Consider the following 19,134-nt stretch of genomic DNA (forward strand, 5'->3'; position numbering starts at 1 on the left):
GATGGAGCAACAACCCATCAATTATTAAACTATTCCTTTTTTGAAAATAAATCAAGATTTAAAAGTCAAAGGAAGGATTTAATGTGCTGTGTTTATTTGGAGGTATGAAAAAAAAAGTGAGGCAGGGTTGAAAGTGCCAAAACAAACAAATCTGATATTGATTATCACTCAGTGATGCAGTGGAATGATAGAAGGACTCATTGGTTCAAGGATGGGTGATTGGCACTTTGCCAAACTATGTTCCCTCTTTAATTGCTGAATAAGCACAGAATAAAGTACAGGATACCCATAATTAATGGAAGAAGTATGATGGTGGAAAACATGCTTTCTCACAATCCAGCCAGCTGTCTGTGTCCAGCTAATGACTGGATGTGTGTGTGTGTGTGTGTGTGTGTGTGTGTGTGTGTGTGTGTGTGTGTGTGTGTGTGTGTGTGTGTGTGTGTGTGTGTGTGTGTGTGTGTGTGTGTGTCTAGGAAGAGGGGTGGTGGTGGTGTTTGAAGGGGTGGGTTGACATGGACAGGAATAGACAGTTTAATTAATAACCATCTCTTTCTCTTCAACCCTCAACTGGTCGCACATCCTCTCTCTGGAGTCCAGCCTGGTGCAACTTAGTGTCCATCAGCAGATGCTGACCGAGCTGTAGCTCGCAGGGTGGATTTCAGAATCAGGAAGACGTCAGAAGGACGGTTTTTAAGCTCATCAAGGAGAAGGTAGGAGCCATAAGGACCAGTCTGACCAGACTTCTAGCTTGGTTTTTATGTTGGGTGGAGGTTACGGAAACCTTGTGGGCCGCCTTTTGATCTCGAGGGAAATTACACAAAGTTAATTAAAATGATGTGACAGCTTGGTCGATAAAAGGAGCGTCCATGCAGCGTGACCGCTTTGTGGCCTCGACAGGAGATATTGAAGAGCTCGTGTGGAGCCACTCTTTGGTTTTATTAAAGCCAGCTAACTAACTCTGAAGGTTTCCACATGTTGCTGCATGTTTAATAAAAATACACCAACAGTGACATCACTGATCTTATTACAAACCCTGTCAGCTGTGCTCTAATGACAAAGTAGTTAGCGTCTACTTTATATGATCTGCTCTTCTGAAAAGTTTGACCTTCATCTAACTCCTTCCTGAAACATGTCATCCATGCGTGGGAGAGGAGACCAGTCAGATGTTGTGATGTTTCATTTCTCTGCGAAAAATTCAGGTAACCTATATATTTATTTAACACACCGTATTACCTTTATTTCCTGTTTTTACAGCAGTAAACAAAGACTTCCTGGAACCTTGTAGCACTTTTTGGCCTCTCGTCTGTGACAGAAAACCCTCCTGAATGAATGAGTGGGTGAGCTCCGAGATCAATGTGGTGGAACCACCACAGATCCCACCCAGCGATGAGTTCTCCATCCCAGAGAGTGTCCACTTCCTTGGTAAGTTAGAAGACACTTCATCAAGATGCAGCTGAATCATGTTAAAGTAGGGGTGCACCAATCTATCGACCCTAATCTTGGGTTTTCTTCAAGATCGGTGATTGGCCAAAAACTGCAATCGGTGCACCCCTAATTAATGTTGAAGCAAATCATTGCTATAGAATAATTTTTTTGTACAAGTGTGTCAAAACAGGTACAAAAGTTTTGTTTTCAAAATTAGAAAAATGAAAGTCTAAAGGAACAAATATGATTTTGTAGTTCAAACAGCAATGTTAAATATGTCCATTTACATTTGAGAACATTACCTCATGTCCAGTTGAAACTGGTTTTATTTCATGAGTATTCACATTGGTTTTCTAAAAAAAAGGCAATTGAAACATTGACGTAATCTGCTTTTACTTAAGACAAAATTGGTATCGGCAAGTCAGGTTTTTGTCAAGATCAGTGATCGGTGATCAGCCAAAATATGCAATTGGTGCACCGTGTAAATTACAGTAAATCCATCCATCCATTTTCATCCGTTTATCCGGTGTCGGGTCGCGGGGGCAGCAGCCTAAGTCGAGAGGCCCAGACTTCCCTCTACCCAGCTACTTTGGCCAGCTCCTCCGGGGGAATCCCAAGGCGTTCCCTGGCCAGGTGAGAGACGTTGTCCCTCCAACATGTCCTGGGTCTACCTTTAGGCCTCTTCCCAGTTGGCCGTGCCTGGAAAACCTCACCAGGGAGGCGTCCAGGAGGCATCCAGCCAGATGCCCGAGCCCCCTCAACTGGCTCCTCTCGATGTGGAGGAGCAGCAAACCTACTCTGAGCCCCTCCCGAATGACCGAGCTTCTCACCCTATCTCTAAGGGAGAGCCCAGCCACCCTACGGAGGAAACTCATTTTGGCCGCTTGTATCCGTGATCTCGTTCTTTCGGTCACTGCCCAAAGCTCTTGACCATAGGTGAGGGTAGGAACGTAGATCGACCGGTAAATCGAGAGCTTCGCCTTCTGACTCAGCTCTCTCCTCACGATAGACCGGTACAACGCCAGCATCACTGCAGATACAGAATCAATCCACCTAACGATCTCACGCTCCAGTTTTCCCTCACTCGTGAACAAGACCCCGAGATACTCAAACTCCTCCACTTGGTGCAGGACCTCATCCCTGACCCGAAGATGCATTCTACCCTTTTCTGAATCAAGACCAAACATTAAAGTTAAAAAGTTAAAGTTAAAGTCCCATTAGTTGTCACACACACAGGTGTGTGTGCGAAATTTGTTCTCCGCATTTGATCCATCCCCTGGGGGAGCGGTGAGCTGCAGAAACAGCCACGCTCAGGGAACTATTTGGTGGTTTAAAATAAAAAAAAGTAAATCTAAAGTAGACATTAAATGTACACTGACTGGCCATGGTACAAATTTGGACTGTTTTAGAGCTTCATGTTGTAGATGCTGCAGCATACTTGAACCAGGACTGGATGGCGAACTGGTGACTGTTGAGGAAAATAGTTTCAGATGTTTGATTTTTGTGACTTGGCACATTATCCTGCTAAATGTAGCCACCAGAAGTATCCAAGCAATTCATTTACATCAGCTGCTGCCCTTTCATTAGCGGATCAGCTGTCAGGTGGCTGGTAGTATACATTATAATGACACAAGCTTATTATCAGGGGGGAAATTCCAAACTCTACATGTGGCAAATGAATGAACACAGTGATGGATCACAGCCTTTCTTCTAAATAGTTACTTTTTTGAAAAGTCTTAATTCAGCAACATGACCAACACCGGTTGAAACGATTAAATGATTCTACTATGATATTACACGTAGAAAGTGCATGTTTGCATGTTGCTAAAAATCACAAAATATTAAATACAGAACTGCATTGGGCCAAGTTGGCTTTGACATGGAGATTTTTTTTATCAGTAGTTTCTTTTAGATGTAATTCAGTTACAGCAACTTGGACCAAGTTAGGAACAAAGAGGCAGACAGCACCAACAAGCAGGTAAAATCACATCTCAGAGTAGCAACTAATTTGTGCCCAAACCCAAGAAGCAGATACTTGTAAAGGTGTGAAGCCAATGTGGTTAATGAGTAGCTTCAGCAAACCTTTGCTCCCCCTGGGATTTCTCAAGGAAGCGACAATTAGCTGCCGTTCCCATATCTCAAACAGCAGGGACTCGTGTCAAACCACATTAATGGGCGATGATTTATTAATTTTTCGGTCTGTGCCGATCCGAGAATAAGGTCTCGGAAAGGTTTGTGAGTCAGGCCATATGGAAATGACCATGATCCAGACTTCCTCAAGAGGTTGGTGTTTCATTCTCTTTGACAGAAGATGGTGAAGTTTTGAAGCCTGGTGAGATCAGATGAAGCTGAGACGAAACTTTGGTGTTCATGTTTTATGTTTGAAAGCAGCATAAGCTAGATGTCTGCTCTGGAAGCCAGTAAGATTCATCAGTTTCACATAAACAACCAATTTGAGCAACTTGGAGTCCTTTGTCAGTCGTGTCAGTTATTCTGGTGTAGTGTTACTGATGACACGATGTACTCTGTACAAGCAAGCTGTTAATCATTTATGGATTTATAGCATACTGTATGTCATGTGGGGTGCTTTCAAAGGTTCACTTTTCCCCAATGGAGATTCCTACAATCACTGCATGCATGTTGCTAAAATTCATTTTAATGGTTTAAAATGTGAATTATTGTTACAGTTGATAGGTTTTAGACTTATTTTGTAACGTTCATCATTTCTTTTGGTTCAGATTTTCAGTTTTTGCCTGAAAGTTTCTTTATTCTTTTTTGCATTTTATAGATTTTCTGTCTGAATTTGTCAAGGCAGTCTTGGTTATTTAAGTCCTGCTTTCTGCACATCTGATCCTTGCTGCTAATCACCACATCTTCATCTCCCATGCATTTGTCCTGTACCAGACCATTCTCATTGAAATTATTGTTATGTATTTCAAATATATGTTTTGAACATCAGATTTTTGCAGCACCTTTAGTTTCGGTTTGTTCACTAAAAACCATTGGTTTTTCCATCCATATTTAATTCTATTATAATGAGCAGATATGTATAAATGATTTGTATCCTGGTATTCTAATACTCTTTATACTTAGCCATCACCAGTCACATTAAATGAAATGGTCCTTGCTATTAAAGCTGTATTAAATATTGATCTCAATGAGTTCAAGAGTCACAAGAGAGCTTTTACACATTCCAGTTGAAAGTATAATTCAATAGCTCATTTTGTTTTTCCTTTCAGACTTATGATGTATTGTATGTATGTAAGTATTTTGTAGCCTGGCAAGCCATCCTATATATGTGAATATGTAGTTTGGCCACGACCCATAGACAGAGCTCAATCGTGGGATGGACTCTAAGGTTGTCTTTCAAATTGTCTCCTCACGCTATTGGACAACAAAAAACGTGATGTACTCACCGCTATGGATGTCAGTCAATGGAAAAGTTATCCATATACTGTCAAAGAAGACGCAAATACATCCTTTTTCTAAATAAATGAGTACCTAAATCTACTCTTGACTCAAAGAAAAGCACAAGAGTAATTAGTCAAAAGTTGAAGCCAAAATCGTTTCCGAGTCGTCACTGTCTTGTTCTGCTCTGTTGTTTTGTTTCTATTAGTGATCACAAATCAGAGCAGATCACCATGACATGTGAGGTCCCTCAAGGTTCAATTCTTGGACCACTGCTCCTCAATCTCTATGTGCTCCCACTGGGTCAGGTCATATACAATAACAACATTGCCCATCCTGTGGTCCCCAAGACTCACTCTACCAATATGTCTCTAGTAAATTTTAAATCAAAATAGCAGAGGTGTGGACTTGAGTCACATGACTTGGACTCGAGTGAGACTTGAGTCATTATTTTAATGACTTCTGACTTGACTTGATAAAATCTATAAAAACTTATGACTTGACTCGGACTTGAACGCCAATGACTTGCGACTTGAATTGACTTGCATCTGTTGACCTGATGATGGCTTGACCATATTTGATATTTTAGCACAAAAGTGGCACGACATGGACATAAATCATAAATAATTCTTCATTCTGGGTTTGATCTTGTACTGCTAAATGCAGCAGCACTTTGTTTAGAATCAATTTCAGTTGCAATTTCTGCTTATTTGAGTAGATAATTTAAGCTTTAAGAAGCTTTATTTCTGGAATTTATTATCATTGTCATTAAATTGAAGTTGGACAGATGACTTGATTATGACTAGAATATTCAAAGTTAAGGACTTGGACTTCCACATTATTCACTTTGGACTCAACTTGGACTTGATTGTCTTCGACTTGGACTTAATTTGAGACTTGACTGGAAAGACGTGACTTACTTGTGACTTGCAAAGCAGTGACTTGGTCACACCTCTGCAAAATAGTAAACTTTCATGTATTCATCAGCCTTTGAATTAATGTCTCTTATGCCGTACCTTCTGCACTGTGGCGGCTCACCCTTTAACTTTGTTTATTTTTTTCTGATTCTTAAATCTGAAATAATTTGTGTATTTAATTAGGCCTAAATTTATTTGTGTAATTTTATTGTACAGTCACGATGATTTTAATGTTCGTGCTATTCTCGCTAATGTAAAGCACACTGAATTGCCTCTGTGTATGAAATGTAATATACGAATAAGCTGCCTTGCCTTGCATCATCCTGCCCACCAAACCTGTGATTAGCAAGACACAAGACTGGATAATGTCTGTCTAGATTTCCAGGCTAGTATTTTGTGGCTGTTTTTTCTAAACACATATTAAATCAGTCTGAGACAGTATTATGTGTTATATGCTATTAGACAGTTGGAAATTAGATGGCAAGGATGACCAAAAACTATAGAAAAATGAAATTTCCCGCAAATAACTTAAAAAAATGTTGGTTCATTTTCCACTAACAAAAGATATCAAATGATTCATCAGTTCATAAATGTGATATATGGTGGGAAGGACCCATTAAATTCCCATAATCTGCTCATTTATATATGTTTGAATGGAACAGTTATTTCATATGAACAGCCAGCTATTTTTTAGAAACATCTTTCTAAACGGCTCTGATTTTCCCTTTACCAGACATCCTGGGAGATCAAGGCAATCCTCTGCTGCAGGACCCTGACATCTTATCCTTCTCCAGTTTTCCCAGTATGCAGTACTCATCCATGGAGCCAAACATGTCCTCCACACATTACTACTCCACTCCAAACTATTACCCTCCATACAGCGGAGATGAATGGTACTCACACTCGGGGATATATGAACTGAGGAAAGGTCCACTGGAGGGCAGTTATCTGGCTGATGTGGACGAGGGTTCCTCTGTGGTTCCCATGGTGTGCAAGAGGACCCGGCACATGGCGCAAGCTGGACGGGTAAAAGGGGAGGAGCTGTGCGTTGTGTGTGGAGACAAGGCATCCGGATACCATTATAACGCTCTCACCTGTGAGGGATGTAAAGGTGGGTGGACACAGACAGGTCTGGATGTAAAACACTCAAATACTTTCACTTTGCTTGTGTCCTCACATCACATCCTAAATGTCCAAAATGAGAAGCTCAAGCTATGTCTTCATTCATTAGGTGTAAAGTAATTACATTTTCTATATGTTTCTTTGGTCCAGATGAGTGTCGATCCATCCATTTTCATCCGCTTATCTGGAGTCGGGTCGCGGGGGCAGTAGCCTAAGGCGAGAGGCCCAGACTTCCCTCTCCCCAGCCACTTTGGCCAGCTCGTCCGGGGGAATCCCAAGGCGTTCCCTGGCCAGGTGAGAGACATAGTCCCTCCACCGTGTCCTGGGTCTACCATTAGGTCTCCTCCCGGCTGGACGTGCCCGGAAAACCTCACCAGGGAGGCGTCCAGGAGGCATCCTGACCAGATGCCCGAGCCACCTCAACTGGCTCCTCTCGATGTGGAGGAGCAGCGGGTCTACTCCGAGCCCCTCCCGAATGACCGAGCTTCTCACCCTATATCTAAGGGAGAGCCCGGCCACCCTATGGAGGAAACTCATTTTGGCCGCTTGTATCCGTGATCTCGTTCTTTCGGTCACTACCCAAAGCTCATGACCCTAGGTGAGGGTAGGAACGTAGATCGACTGGTAAATCGAGAGCTTCGCCTTATGACTCCGCTCTCTCTTCACCACGATAGACCGGTACAACGCCCGCATCACTGCAGATGCAGCACCAATCTGCCTATCGATCTCACGCTACAGTTTTCCCTCACTTGTGAACAAGACCCTGAGATACTTAAACTCCTCCACTTGGGGCAGGACCTCATCCCTGACCCAGAGAAGGCATTCTACCATTTTCCAAATCAAGAACATGGTCTCAGATTTAGAGGAGCTGATTCTCACCCCAGCTGCTTCACACTCGGCTGCGAACCGCTCCAGCGAAAGCTGAAGATCACTTTCTGATGAAGCCAACAGGACCACATCATCTGCAAAAAGCAGAGACCTGATCCTCAGGCCACCAAAACGGATGCCCTCCACACCTTGGCTGCGCCTAGAAATTCTGTTCATAAAGGTTATGAACAGAATCGGTGACAAAGGGCAGCCTTGGCGGAGTCCAACTCTCACTGGGAACGAGCCCGACTTACTGCCGGCAATGCAGACCAAGCTCTGACACCGGTCATACAGGAACCTAACATCCCGTATCAGAGGGCCTGGTACCCCATACTCCCGGAGTACCCCCCACAGGGCCCCCCGAGGAACGAGGTCAAACGCCTTCTCCAAATCCACAAAACACATGTAGACTGGTTGGGCAAATTCCCACCCACCCTCCAGGATCCCCCTAAGGGTATAGAGCTGGTCCAGTGTTCCACGGCCAGGACAAAAACCGCATTGCTCCTCCTGAATCTGAGGTTCAGCAATCCAACGGACCCTCCTCTCCAGAACCCCTGAATAGACCTTACCAGGAAGGCTCAGGAGTGTGATCCCCCTGTAGTTGGAACACACCCTGCGGTCCCCCTTTTTAAATAAGGGGACCACGAACCCGGTCTGCCAGTCCAGTGGGACTGCCCCCGATGTCCACGTGATACTGCAGAGCCGTGTCAGCCAACACAGCCCCACAACATCCAGAGCCTTAGGGAACTACGGGCGGATCTCATCCACCCCTGGAGCCTTGCCACAGAGGAGCTTTTTAACCACCTCAGTGACCTCAGCACCAGAGATTTGAGAGGCCAATCCAAAGTCCCCAGACTCTGCTTCCTCACTGGAAGACGTTTCGGTGGGATTGAGGAGGTCTTCAAAGTATTTGGCCCACCGATCCTCAATGTCCTGAGTAGAGGTCAGCAGCACACCGTCCACACTATAGATCGTGTTGGTAGCGCACTGCTTTCCCCCCCTCAGGTGCCGGATGGTGGACCAGAATCTCCTTGAAGCCGTGCGGAAGTCTTGCTCCATGGTCTCACCGAACTTCTCCCATGCCCAGGTTTTTGCCTTGGTGACCACCTGAGCCGCATTCCGCTTGGACTGCCGGTACCCGTCAGCTGCTTCTGGAGTCCCACAGGCCAAAAAGACCTGATAGGACCCTTTCTTCAGCTTGACAGCATCCCTGACCGTCGGTGTCCACCAGCAGGTTCGGGGGTTGCCACCACGACAGGCACCGACGATCCTGCAACCACAGCTCCGATCGGCCGCCTTAACAATAGGGTCCATTCAGACTCAATGTCCCCGCCTCCCCCGGAACATTTTGAAAGTTCTGTCGGAGGTGGGAATTGAAGGTCCTTCTGACAGAAGACTCTGCCAGACGTTCCCAGCCAACCCTCGCGATACGTTTGGGCCTGCCTGGTCTGACTGGCATCCTCCCCCACCATATGAGCCAACTCACCACCAGGCAGTGGTCAGTTGACAGCTCCGCCCCTCTCTTCACCCGAGTGTCCAAGACATGTGGCCGCAGATCAGATGAAACAACAACAAAGCCGATCATTGAGCTGCGGCCTAAGGTATCCTGGTGCCAAGAGCACATATGGACACCTTTATGTCTGAACATGGTGTTCATTATGGACAATCCATGACTGGCACAGAAGTCCAATTACAAAACACCACTCGAATTCAGATCAGGGGGGCCGGTCCTCCCAACCACACCTCTCCAGGTCTCACTGTCGTTGCCCACATGAGCGTTAAAGTCCCCCAGCAGAACGAGGGAGTCATCGGAAGGAGCGCTTTCCAGCACCCCCTCCAAGGTCTCCAAAAAGGGTGGGTAGTCTGAACTGTAGTTTGGTGCATAAACACAGACCGCAGTCAGAACCCGTCCCCCCACACGTAGGCGGAGGGAGGCTACCCTTTCATTCACTGGGATAAACCCCAACGTACAGGCACCAAGATGGGGGCAACTAGTTTGCCCACTCCTGCTCGGCGCCTCTCAGTGGGAGCAAATCCAGAATGGTAGAAAGTCCAACCCCTCTCAAGGAAACTAGTTCCAGAGCCATAGCCATGCGTTGAGGTGAGTCCGACTATATCTAGTTGGAACCTCTCAGCCTCACACACTAACTCAGGCTCCTTCCCCACCAGAGAGGTGACATTCCATGTGCCAAGAGCCAGCTTCTGTAGCCGAGGATCAGACTGCCAAGGTCCCCGCCCTCGACTACCACCCGTCACACACTGCACCCGACCCCTTTGGCCCCTCCCACGAGTGGTGAGCCCATTGGAAGGGGGACCCACGTTTCCTCTTCGGGCTGTGCCCGGCCGGGCTCCATGGGTGAAAGCCCAGCCACCAGGCACTCGCCAACATGCCCCACCTCCAGGCCTGGCTCCAGAGGGGGGACCCGGTGACCCACGTCCGGACGAGGGAACACGGTTTCCATTTATATAATTCATCACATAACTCTTCCAGATGAGTGTTTCATGGAATTTAGCACCCCGTTCCCTGAATTAAGAGACTGTGGAACATTCCATCTCTCTTGATTTGATTGAATAACATAATCATCCAGCTATCAACAGATTAAACAACATATCATGCTTCTTACACCTCACAAGGCCTACAGGTGGCGAGACTTGATGCTTTGAGCAGATCAGTTCTATGTCTTTACACCAGCCTGGTCTTCTGACCTCCTGGTTGGTTTTTGTTGCTCCAGCTGAGACTGTTTCCACCGTTCCCCCACTGCGACCACCAATACCTCATATTTGAGCTGAGATCTAGTTGCAGGTTAACTTTACGCCATGCCCAGCACATTCTGTCACCTAGTATGCCACTTTTTGTACATTTTTTGTACATTTTATTTCAGTTATTTCTGAATCTACCTGTCAATTTTGCATACTAATCCTAGATTTTCCAGATGTGTCCAACTTTTGGTAAAAAGTTGCATTTTTCAGAATAAACATATTGCATCCAAGCCAGGAGGGGTTTGTACCATTTAAAGATCAGTTTTGTGAAGCTGTGATAAATTGCAGTCAGCAATGACATTGGCCCACATATTAAATTGCTGCTCTCTTTTACTTCAGTGCTTCAGAAGTCAATCGGGGTAGTCTGAAAATTGGTCTGAGTATCAGGCGTGAGTGTAGGAGTCCTTTGAAAGTTATCAGTCAGGTTTATTAATCATGAATCTTCTCAAAAAGGGAAGCTCTGACGGGCACAACAACAGCTGCACAGATCCATGCAGATGCAGTCAACACATAAAGTAAACATGAGGTCAAATGTGACCGACTACTGAATTGAGAGGAAAACACCCGCAAGAATAACAATAATAAAAAGTGCATTTTACCACTTATTCACAAATGATCAACTGGGTGAAGGCAAAGTTGTGACCTTCAGCAGCTACTGTCTGAGTTTTATTGCTCCGTCAATTCAGTGAGATTCCTGTCAAACGGCAGCATGAGTGGATATGAGTGTAATTCCACACTGTCGTACGGACAAAGCCAGGAGTGTGGCAGCTGACCTGTGCTGCCATTTGACTGAGAATAGACTCAGGTCTACCTGGTAAAGCTGTCAGATTGGATTTCCTCTCAGCTTTCTGCTTCACAATGCACGAGCAACCCGAGCTCCATCCCAGCAGCACATTTCATTGTGCTTAATGATGTCAGAATGTCTAGTCCCAACACCAAAGTTAGTACAGGTCCGTGTGTGTGTGCGTGTGTGTGTGTGCCCGTGTGTGTGCGTGTGCCCGTGTGTGTGTGTGTGTGTGTGTGTGTGTGTGTGTGTGTGCCTACAATTGTTGTTGGATCTTCTTTTGGCTCATCTTTTACCAGGGTGGTTAGAATTAAGTTAAAGTTAGTTTTATGTGAGAATTGGAGACCAAGAGTGGTCCACCTGTTGCTGTCTGGATTAGAGGGAAGTGGGTTCATCTGTGTGACATCATCAAGTTTTATTTCTATCGCATCATCTCTTTACAGAGAAGAGCTACTGCTCCTTGTCTGGTTGATAAGGCATCCAACAAAAATCTGTCACTTTCCTCTGGAAGGTTTTGTTTTTGGTCTCCCAAGCCTGAAGTCATTGGAGGGATTATATCTGATGGCTGGGAATGTCTTGGATAACTGGAATGAAGGATAGATGGGATGTTCAGTGTTCAGATAAAAGAAATTTAAAGAGTTCATCTGCAAAAACAAATAACTATGTTTTCATACATTTTCAAGAAATGCATCTTGAGATGATTATTTACTGCAGATGATTTGTGACAAGTTTGGTGATTTTAATCCAAATCTGCATTTTTCTGTTTTTGCAAACAAAATTCATTTTCAGAAATGTTATAGTAAAATGATAAATGGCCTGTATTTGACATTTAGCGCCTTCTGGGGCTCTACAACCCCCCAAGGCACTTTACAATACAATCAGTCATTCATCCATGCACACACACATTCACAACTGCTGTTTAATATTTTATTATCGAACCTGGCAGACAGAAGTTAAACACCATAATATTTCTCAAATAACTAATAAGTGAATTTAAAGATTTTATGATTAATGAGTCACGGTTTCAGATCCGTAACGATGCATCAGATGGAAACAAAAACTAATTAAACTAGTTACCTGAACAAATTCAGGTTTTCAGGTCGTAATTTCATTTATTTGCCCATGTTGCCTGTTTTTAGGTTTCTTCAGACGAAGCATAACAAAGAACGCTGTGTACAAATGCAAGAGTGGTGGAAACTGCGAGATGGACATGTACATGCGCAGGAAATGCCAGGAGTGCCGGCTGAGAAAGTGCAAGGAGAAGGGCATGCTGGCAGAGTGTGAGTGTAAGATTCTGATTGGATCGGTGAGAGTAATGTGTTATGTCTTTTTAACACTACATGAAATGAGTCCTGTTGGGACACTTAAAGTCACAGTACTTATTATATTCTATAGGATCATAATAAAGTAATTCATATTTTGATTTCACAGGTCAGTCACATCTTATTTATGGACTAACACTTTGATGGATTAGCTTTATTAAAATAGAGTTCTTTGATTAATTAAAAAAAAGAGTTCATTCGTCGTTCTTCTGTTGAGCTGAAAATAAGCAGGTTAGAAGGAATGCATGAGACCTTGAATTATATCTCATGCAGACTAGTCTTGAGCAAAGAAGGGGAAAATAAGAGTCATTCCGTTCCGTTACGAGTATCTCAGAGACTCATCTGATGAAACAATAAGTTGAGGAGAAAGAGTTGACTACAGACACGTTTCAAACCCAGAGGTAATCTCTCATTCTCCATTCTGACATGGTCTATTTATTTAAAATGGCAGATTGTGTGTCACATATGCCACACAGCTCAGCGGGGTCAGCTTTCGTTACCGTTCCTGGAATAGAAGCAGCTGAACGGAAAAGTTCAGCACCTTCAGAGGAGTGGTCTTTATAAGAAATTTAAAATGTATTTAAGCGTTTTAGCACCCTGACGAGAACCGTCTCCAGGCTGGCCATGAGGCTAGGAGCTGTCAGTGAGAAAGCAGGCAGATAAATTAGACTCCTGTAGCTCATAAATAGTTCAGAGCAGCTGTGATCAATATTGTAGTGTGGAAGGTTTTCATGCTGCAATCTGCTTCTGCAGCAGGAGTTCAACTTTTTGCCTTTTTTTAAATGAAACCACTAGATGAAGACTGGTTTAAGTTTAAAGGGAAGTCCCTTTTGGTTTAGTTTTATTTTCAACGAAACATGAGAGGAGAGGACCGGCTTCTTTCTGTTGCAGCTTGGGATGTCCTGATCCAATCACAAGTATCAGATCGGGGTCACCTTCGGAAAGCCAGCTGGGGCCCCGGCTTTTTTCATAGCTGGCCACGCTCAGCTCCTGATCTCTTTTGTTTAACCCTTTCATGCATGAATTAGAACATCTTCAACCATGATTTTTTAACACTTTTTTCATTCACCTTTAGGTATGAATTAAACAAAGTTCAACCATTTTTTTTCAGCGAACAGCGTGCGTTCTGAACATGAAATATGTTGGCTTGATTTACTAGAGTCCAATGGGGATCCAGACAGTATAACATTAGATATTTTTCTAAGAATCCCAAAAACTGTTCCAATCAGTGTCCTTGTCCACTTTCAGGTTGCTGAGCACGGCCTCGTAAGCGGCTGTTTCCGCCATTGCTGTAATCCATTCATTGATCTCAGGGTGCACCACAGTCTTCCAGTGTCTTAGTATAATCCTAGGTGCTGTCACTAGTCCAACCATAATGACGGAGAAGATTCCTTTTGAAACAATCGGCATGTGGGATTTGTCTCCCAGTAGACACAGTTATGAGGTCTCTCTGATACACACTAGTGATGTTTTGTTGCTAAATTTGCAAGTGTGAGGACCCAGGGAAGTGCAGAAGTGCTGTGGTTCAGCTAGACCAACAACCGGATGGTCTAGCAGTTGCTTTCAGCCCAAAAGCAATGATTGGCGGAGGTTTTTAGACAAATGCAAGAAAACCTCATCATTCATTATTTTCATTTTTTTTTTAAATCTCCACAATATATTTATAGCTATGCTATGTTAGAATGTTGCTAAGAGGCATGAAAAAGCTAATTTGTTTTCCAAATTTGCCTTTGCAGTTTTAACCATATTGTCCTTCAAAGGTCAGATAGAACAATCCAACAGGCTAACATCGACCAGCCGAGACTCGCTCTGTTCTCCTGGACCCTAAATCAACACAGCCTTCCCCGATCATGAGCCAGGATGGATGCTATGAATTTTCCATGATCAGATCTGTGTAGCTTTTACTGACTTGAGCATTTCCCCATCATTTTCTATCAGAAGCTAATGCAGGAAATGGGGATAGAAAAAAGTTTCACATTAAACTCAGAGTGACCAATCATATTTTAAAAAGAACAAGTTTATTTTTCTCAGAGAACCCACACTTTAGGACAAAACATACATATTTTTGCAGGATGAACAACACAAACCCTGACTTGTGTAGATAAATCAATCCTCTACGTAAACTCATGTGTTGATTTAATGTACCTTTTATTAGTCTGCAAGTCTGTTCAATAAAATAAAAAGATAAATATGCAAGTATCAGGTTGAGACTCTGCACTGGAAGACACTGAATCTTAAACGGACAAATATTGGGCATTTGAAATCAAATCCAGGACACCCCTGGTTGCAACTGTTCATCATTTTTGTTGTTAATTTTCTCTCACAAAATGTCTTTGCGCTTCTTCTGTGCCAGTAAATAACCAAAACAAGCATTTTTCTCTCATTAAATCTGAGTCATACAAACATACTGGGACAGTTCAAACGCACGTGTCGATTTCAGAAAATTAAACCAGATTAAGAATTGAGAGGAAGTTAACACACAAAGTGAAGCCTTTGTTGATGCTGACAGGCCTGCTGACGGAGATTCAGTGTAAATCCAAACGGCTGCGTAAGAACCCCAAGGCCTCCCCTGGGCGGCCGACAGGGGATGAGACGGAGGTGGCAGACAACGCAGACAACAAACAGGTTACATCAACCACCAAACTGTCTAAGGTGAACAACATCTGGCATCTCTGTGACAAATTACAGCCAAATGAGCTCAACACTGTTTGTGCTTTTTCTTTCAAAACCAGGAAAAGATTGAAATCACCAAAGAGCAGCAGACACTCATGAGACTCATCGTAGACGCTTACAACAGACATCAAATCCCTCAAGACGTTACTAAAAAACTGGTATTTCTTCATCTTACTGTTGAATTATTAACATCTGCTGCAGAGAACATCTGTAAAGCTCAGCATCATCAGCTGATGAGGCAGCTCAAGCCTTCTGCTGAGGTTTTGCTGCTTGCTCTGAAACAATGAGCTGCTTATTTTTGTTTTCCCCTCCAGCTACAAGAACAGTACAGCACAGAGGAGAACTTTCTCCTCTTGACAGAAATTGCCACAAGTCAGGTTCAAGTGTTGGTGGAGTTCACCAAAAATATTCCAGGTATCAGCAGAGAAATTTGTTGCAAATCAAACAGGTTTTCTTTTTCAAACCGGCTCGATGAGTTATAGTTTCAAAGCGCTGTGTTGTTGTCGCCAGGCTTTTTAACTTTGGATCATGAAGATCAGATCGCCCTCCTGAAGGGATCAGCTGTGGAAGCCATGTTTCTGCGCTCGGCTCAGGTTTTCAGCAAAAAGATGCCCAGAGGACACACTGTGGTTGTGGAGGAGAGGATACGCAAGAGTGGTGAGTCCACATCTGCTCCTCCAAGTCAGTTATTGTCACTCGCAGCCTTTCATGCCAGAGTTTAAAAAAAAGATCATCGTGAGATGATGAGTGATGGAGTAAACATGCTTTTGCAGCCGCCTCTCCAGCAGCTTCAGTCCGTTAATATTTGATCTGTGTGATGCAGCGGAGAGATGTGTGCTGACCCACTGATCTCTGACCAGGTGTTGATTACTCATGTACCCTCGATAGGTTTAGTTTCACTCTGGGTGTGTGTGTGTGTGTGTGTGTGTGTGTGTGTGTGTGTGTGTGTGTGTGTGTGTGTGTGTGTGTGTGTGTGTGTGTGTGTATTGCCGCAACAGCATTAAGACATACACACACTCTAGCTCTCTGTCTGTGGACCTGTTTACCTCCCCACTGGTATAAAAATCATTTATATGTATGTGAGGTGTCATTGTGTCAACCAGGATGGACAGTTGGACCGACAGCTTCACTGACGCCAGAACCGTGTGTGTGTGTGTGTTTCCCTCTGAGCTGTGAATGGTGGGGATAAGAAATATTTACACTAAAGGCCAGTCTGGGATAAAAAGGCAGCGAAGCTGTCTGAAGAGACCATTGTTTCTTATCAAAACATCAAGAGCCATTGTGCGCCCCTCTCCCTCCGAGCCCCACTGACATTTCTGAAAGCTTCATGATGCTTTTGGGCAGACAGACACAACCCGAAGGCCGTCAAAAGTTGGAGGTTTCACCGGCACAAAGCAGGAAGCCGATTCCTTAGATTGAGTCCATAGAGAACAATTAAAAATGTGCGTTTTTATTATTATTGAGATTTTCAGCAAGAAGAAGAAACTGATTTTTTGTGTTTTGTACAGCTTTCGGTTATTATCTTCACCTTTTTCTTCATATCAGCAGTGCAAAAAAAATTTTTTTAGCAATCCTAGCGATAGATGTTTCAGCTGCAGTTAGGAAATCATTGATAAGTACAATTTGTTTTATACAAAATGTGTTCTTTGTCACAGCTGCTTGGTATTTTACTCTGAAGGGGAATTTTGTTGTTTGTTGTTCGTACAATTAAAAGTTCATAAAAAAAGAATAAGTTTGCTTTTTTTGCTAGAAATTCATGAATGCATTTGAGATGATTTCTGACATTTTACTGTCGTGATGATTCTTCTTCTTTCTCTCATTGCGCTCGTGTTTCTTCTTCCTCCTCTGCTCCTGTTCCTCAGCTCGCGCTCTCTGGCTTTTGACGTTTATTCCCCCATAACGTTTGCCTGTTCATGAGTGTGAATTCATCCCAAAAGGAGAACAACCTAAGCATGAACACAAAAGTTTGACATTTATTCAATTTTATTGACAAATGATCGATCCATATCGATTTTAATCTGAGTTCTCACAGGAGTTTTGCCACATTTATTTCAAAAGCATCTGATTACTTAATAAAACCAAATCTTTAGCATTTATTTGCCCTTTTCAAGTGTGTTTCTGTGAAATGGTTATAAGTGTTTGCTCCCTTAAAGCAACTTAACTTCAATCTGACATTTGACATCAGTTCATCTTACTTCTTAAATGTTGTCGGTTTGAAACCACACAGGTGCTTGTTTTGGTTCAATTTCTTCGGAGAACCTAAGCACATGTCCCATTTTCCAGCTCTGAGATGTTACCAGCCTGACATTTCTTATTTTGCTTGTTTTTTGCAGGTATATCAGAAGAATTTATCACTCCCTTATTCAAATTTTACAAGAGCATAGGTGAACTCCACATGGTGCTGGAGGAACAGGCTCTGCTCACCGCCATAACGATCCTGACACCAGGTGAATCTGTGGAAACAGCGTTGACATTCATCACTTCTTTCTGAATGTTAATATGTGGGGTGTGCTAAATCCGTGATTTCTTACTGCAAACTCACAGTCCACCATGTCCCCCCCCCCTTCAGATCGACCATACGTGAAGAATCAGCTGGCTGTTGAGAGGCTCCAGGAGCCCATGGTGGATGTGCTGAGGAAGCTGTGCACTCTTCAGCATCCGCAGGAACCTCAGTACTTTGCTCGCCTCCTGGGCCGCCTGACGGAGCTTAGAACACTCAACCACTACCACGCAGAGATGCTCACATCCTGGAGAGTGAACGACCACAAATTCACCCCTCTGCTCTGTGAGATCTGGGACGTGCAGTGATGCAACATGAGCAGGGAAGATGGCTGGGATGATTTCAGCTTTAATGAGCGTGGAGGCCCATCAGGAGAGCACGTTTATGCAGAAGGATGTGAGGAATACGTCCGTGAACAGTTTGCCTTGGTTGTACCTGTTCTCAGTATAACGTGACTCTTTTCCCACCGTTTTTGGGGTTTATGGCGAAATTTTGCAGGATTTTCTGCTCAGAAGTTAGAATTAATTCAGCTTGACAAACTGATCAGTCGAACGCGTCCAGCACTGGAACTTCGCCCCAAACCAAGACGAAGAAAAATGCTGATTTAAATTTTAATTTCATGAATACATAATTTTTATTTTATTTGAAAAAGTCATCTTCCATTTGAAGAGGATTTCAACATTCTGTTTAAAAAATTGAGGGAATACAGTCAGTCACTGAGCAGCAAACAAGGTGGATGATTGATCCGGTAGAAGTTTTAAAAGATGTGAGTAAAACACAAAAAGTTGTAGTATCACGAACAAAGCATGGATGTGTTTGGGGAGACATGGCTGCTGTGTGCAACCTCACTACAACAAACTGACTTTTATTTTATTGAAGTTAACCTGCTTAGAACAAATGCACTTCGATCAAATGATTTTGCACATTGTTGCCAATTTCAAATGACCCAAAAATTATATTTAACAAAACTGTCATCCTTTTAGCTCAGTTTGTTCTCTCCTCCTGTTCAGACTTTACTTCTTTTTTTATTTACTTTTCAATACATGTAACACATTTGCATGTGCTCTTTCTGTTGCAATAAAACATGTAGGTTTGTTGGAACTTCATATAAAAATCCCCACTATGAACGTGTGATTGAGCTGGAAGAAATTAGCTTTAAGATTCATAAAAAACAATAGCATTTTATTTGGCTGCAGCTGTTTAGGCCTAATGCTAAACAGTCAGCTGTCTCTTAAGTTCATGGATAGCAGCCATAGCTGTGTCAGAGCACCACCTGGTGGAATAATCGAGCAGTAAACTTTCCTTCTATTTATTATTTTTCACCAAACAAGCAAATAAAAAGCAGCAAAAGTCATA

General features: G+C 43.3%; 1 protein-coding gene across 5 annotated transcripts; it reads left to right on the forward strand.

Moving 5' to 3' along the window:
• The first annotated feature begins 523 nt into the window (after nucleotides 1-523).
• On the forward strand, nucleotides 524-18,909 carry nr1h4 (nuclear receptor subfamily 1, group H, member 4). Of its 5 annotated transcripts, none has more exons than XM_015964772.3 (10): nucleotides 524-710; nucleotides 1,255-1,422; nucleotides 6,484-6,861; nucleotides 12,423-12,569; nucleotides 15,115-15,257; nucleotides 15,338-15,436; nucleotides 15,593-15,692; nucleotides 15,789-15,935; nucleotides 17,612-17,725; nucleotides 17,848-18,909. In XM_015964772.3, exons 2-10 carry the CDS (start codon nucleotides 1,326-1,328, stop codon nucleotides 18,084-18,086), a joined length of 1,464 nt encoding a protein of 487 aa, XP_015820258.3. In that variant the 5' UTR covers nucleotides 524-710; nucleotides 1,255-1,325; the 3' UTR covers nucleotides 18,087-18,909. The 5 variants fall into 5 exon arrangements, with proteins under 5 accessions (XP_015820258.3, XP_015820259.3, XP_015820261.3 ...); XM_015964773.3 differs by having other exon boundaries at nucleotides 1,258-1,422; XM_015964775.3 differs by having other exon boundaries at nucleotides 531-710; nucleotides 12,423-12,563.
• The last annotated feature ends 225 nt before the right edge of the window (nucleotides 18,910-19,134 follow it).

This window comes from Nothobranchius furzeri, chromosome 4 (assembly GCF_043380555.1).
Source record: "Nothobranchius furzeri strain GRZ-AD chromosome 4, NfurGRZ-RIMD1, whole genome shotgun sequence".
Classification (NCBI taxonomy): domain Eukaryota; kingdom Metazoa; phylum Chordata; class Actinopteri; order Cyprinodontiformes; family Nothobranchiidae; genus Nothobranchius; species Nothobranchius furzeri.

Excerpts from the sequence above, each read along its gene's own strand:
- nr1h4 (XM_015964772.3), top strand. The coding sequence starts at position 1,326 with ATGAATGAGTGGGTGAGCTCCGAGATCAATGTGGTGGAACCACCACAG. Across the intron at positions 1,423-6,483 it reads AGAGAGTGTCCACTTCCTTG|ACATCCTGGGAGATCAAGGC; the intron begins GTAAGTTAGAAG and ends TCCCTTTACCAG. Across the intron at positions 15,936-17,611 it reads GGAGAGGATACGCAAGAGTG|GTATATCAGAAGAATTTATC; the intron begins GTGAGTCCACAT and ends TGTTTTTTGCAG.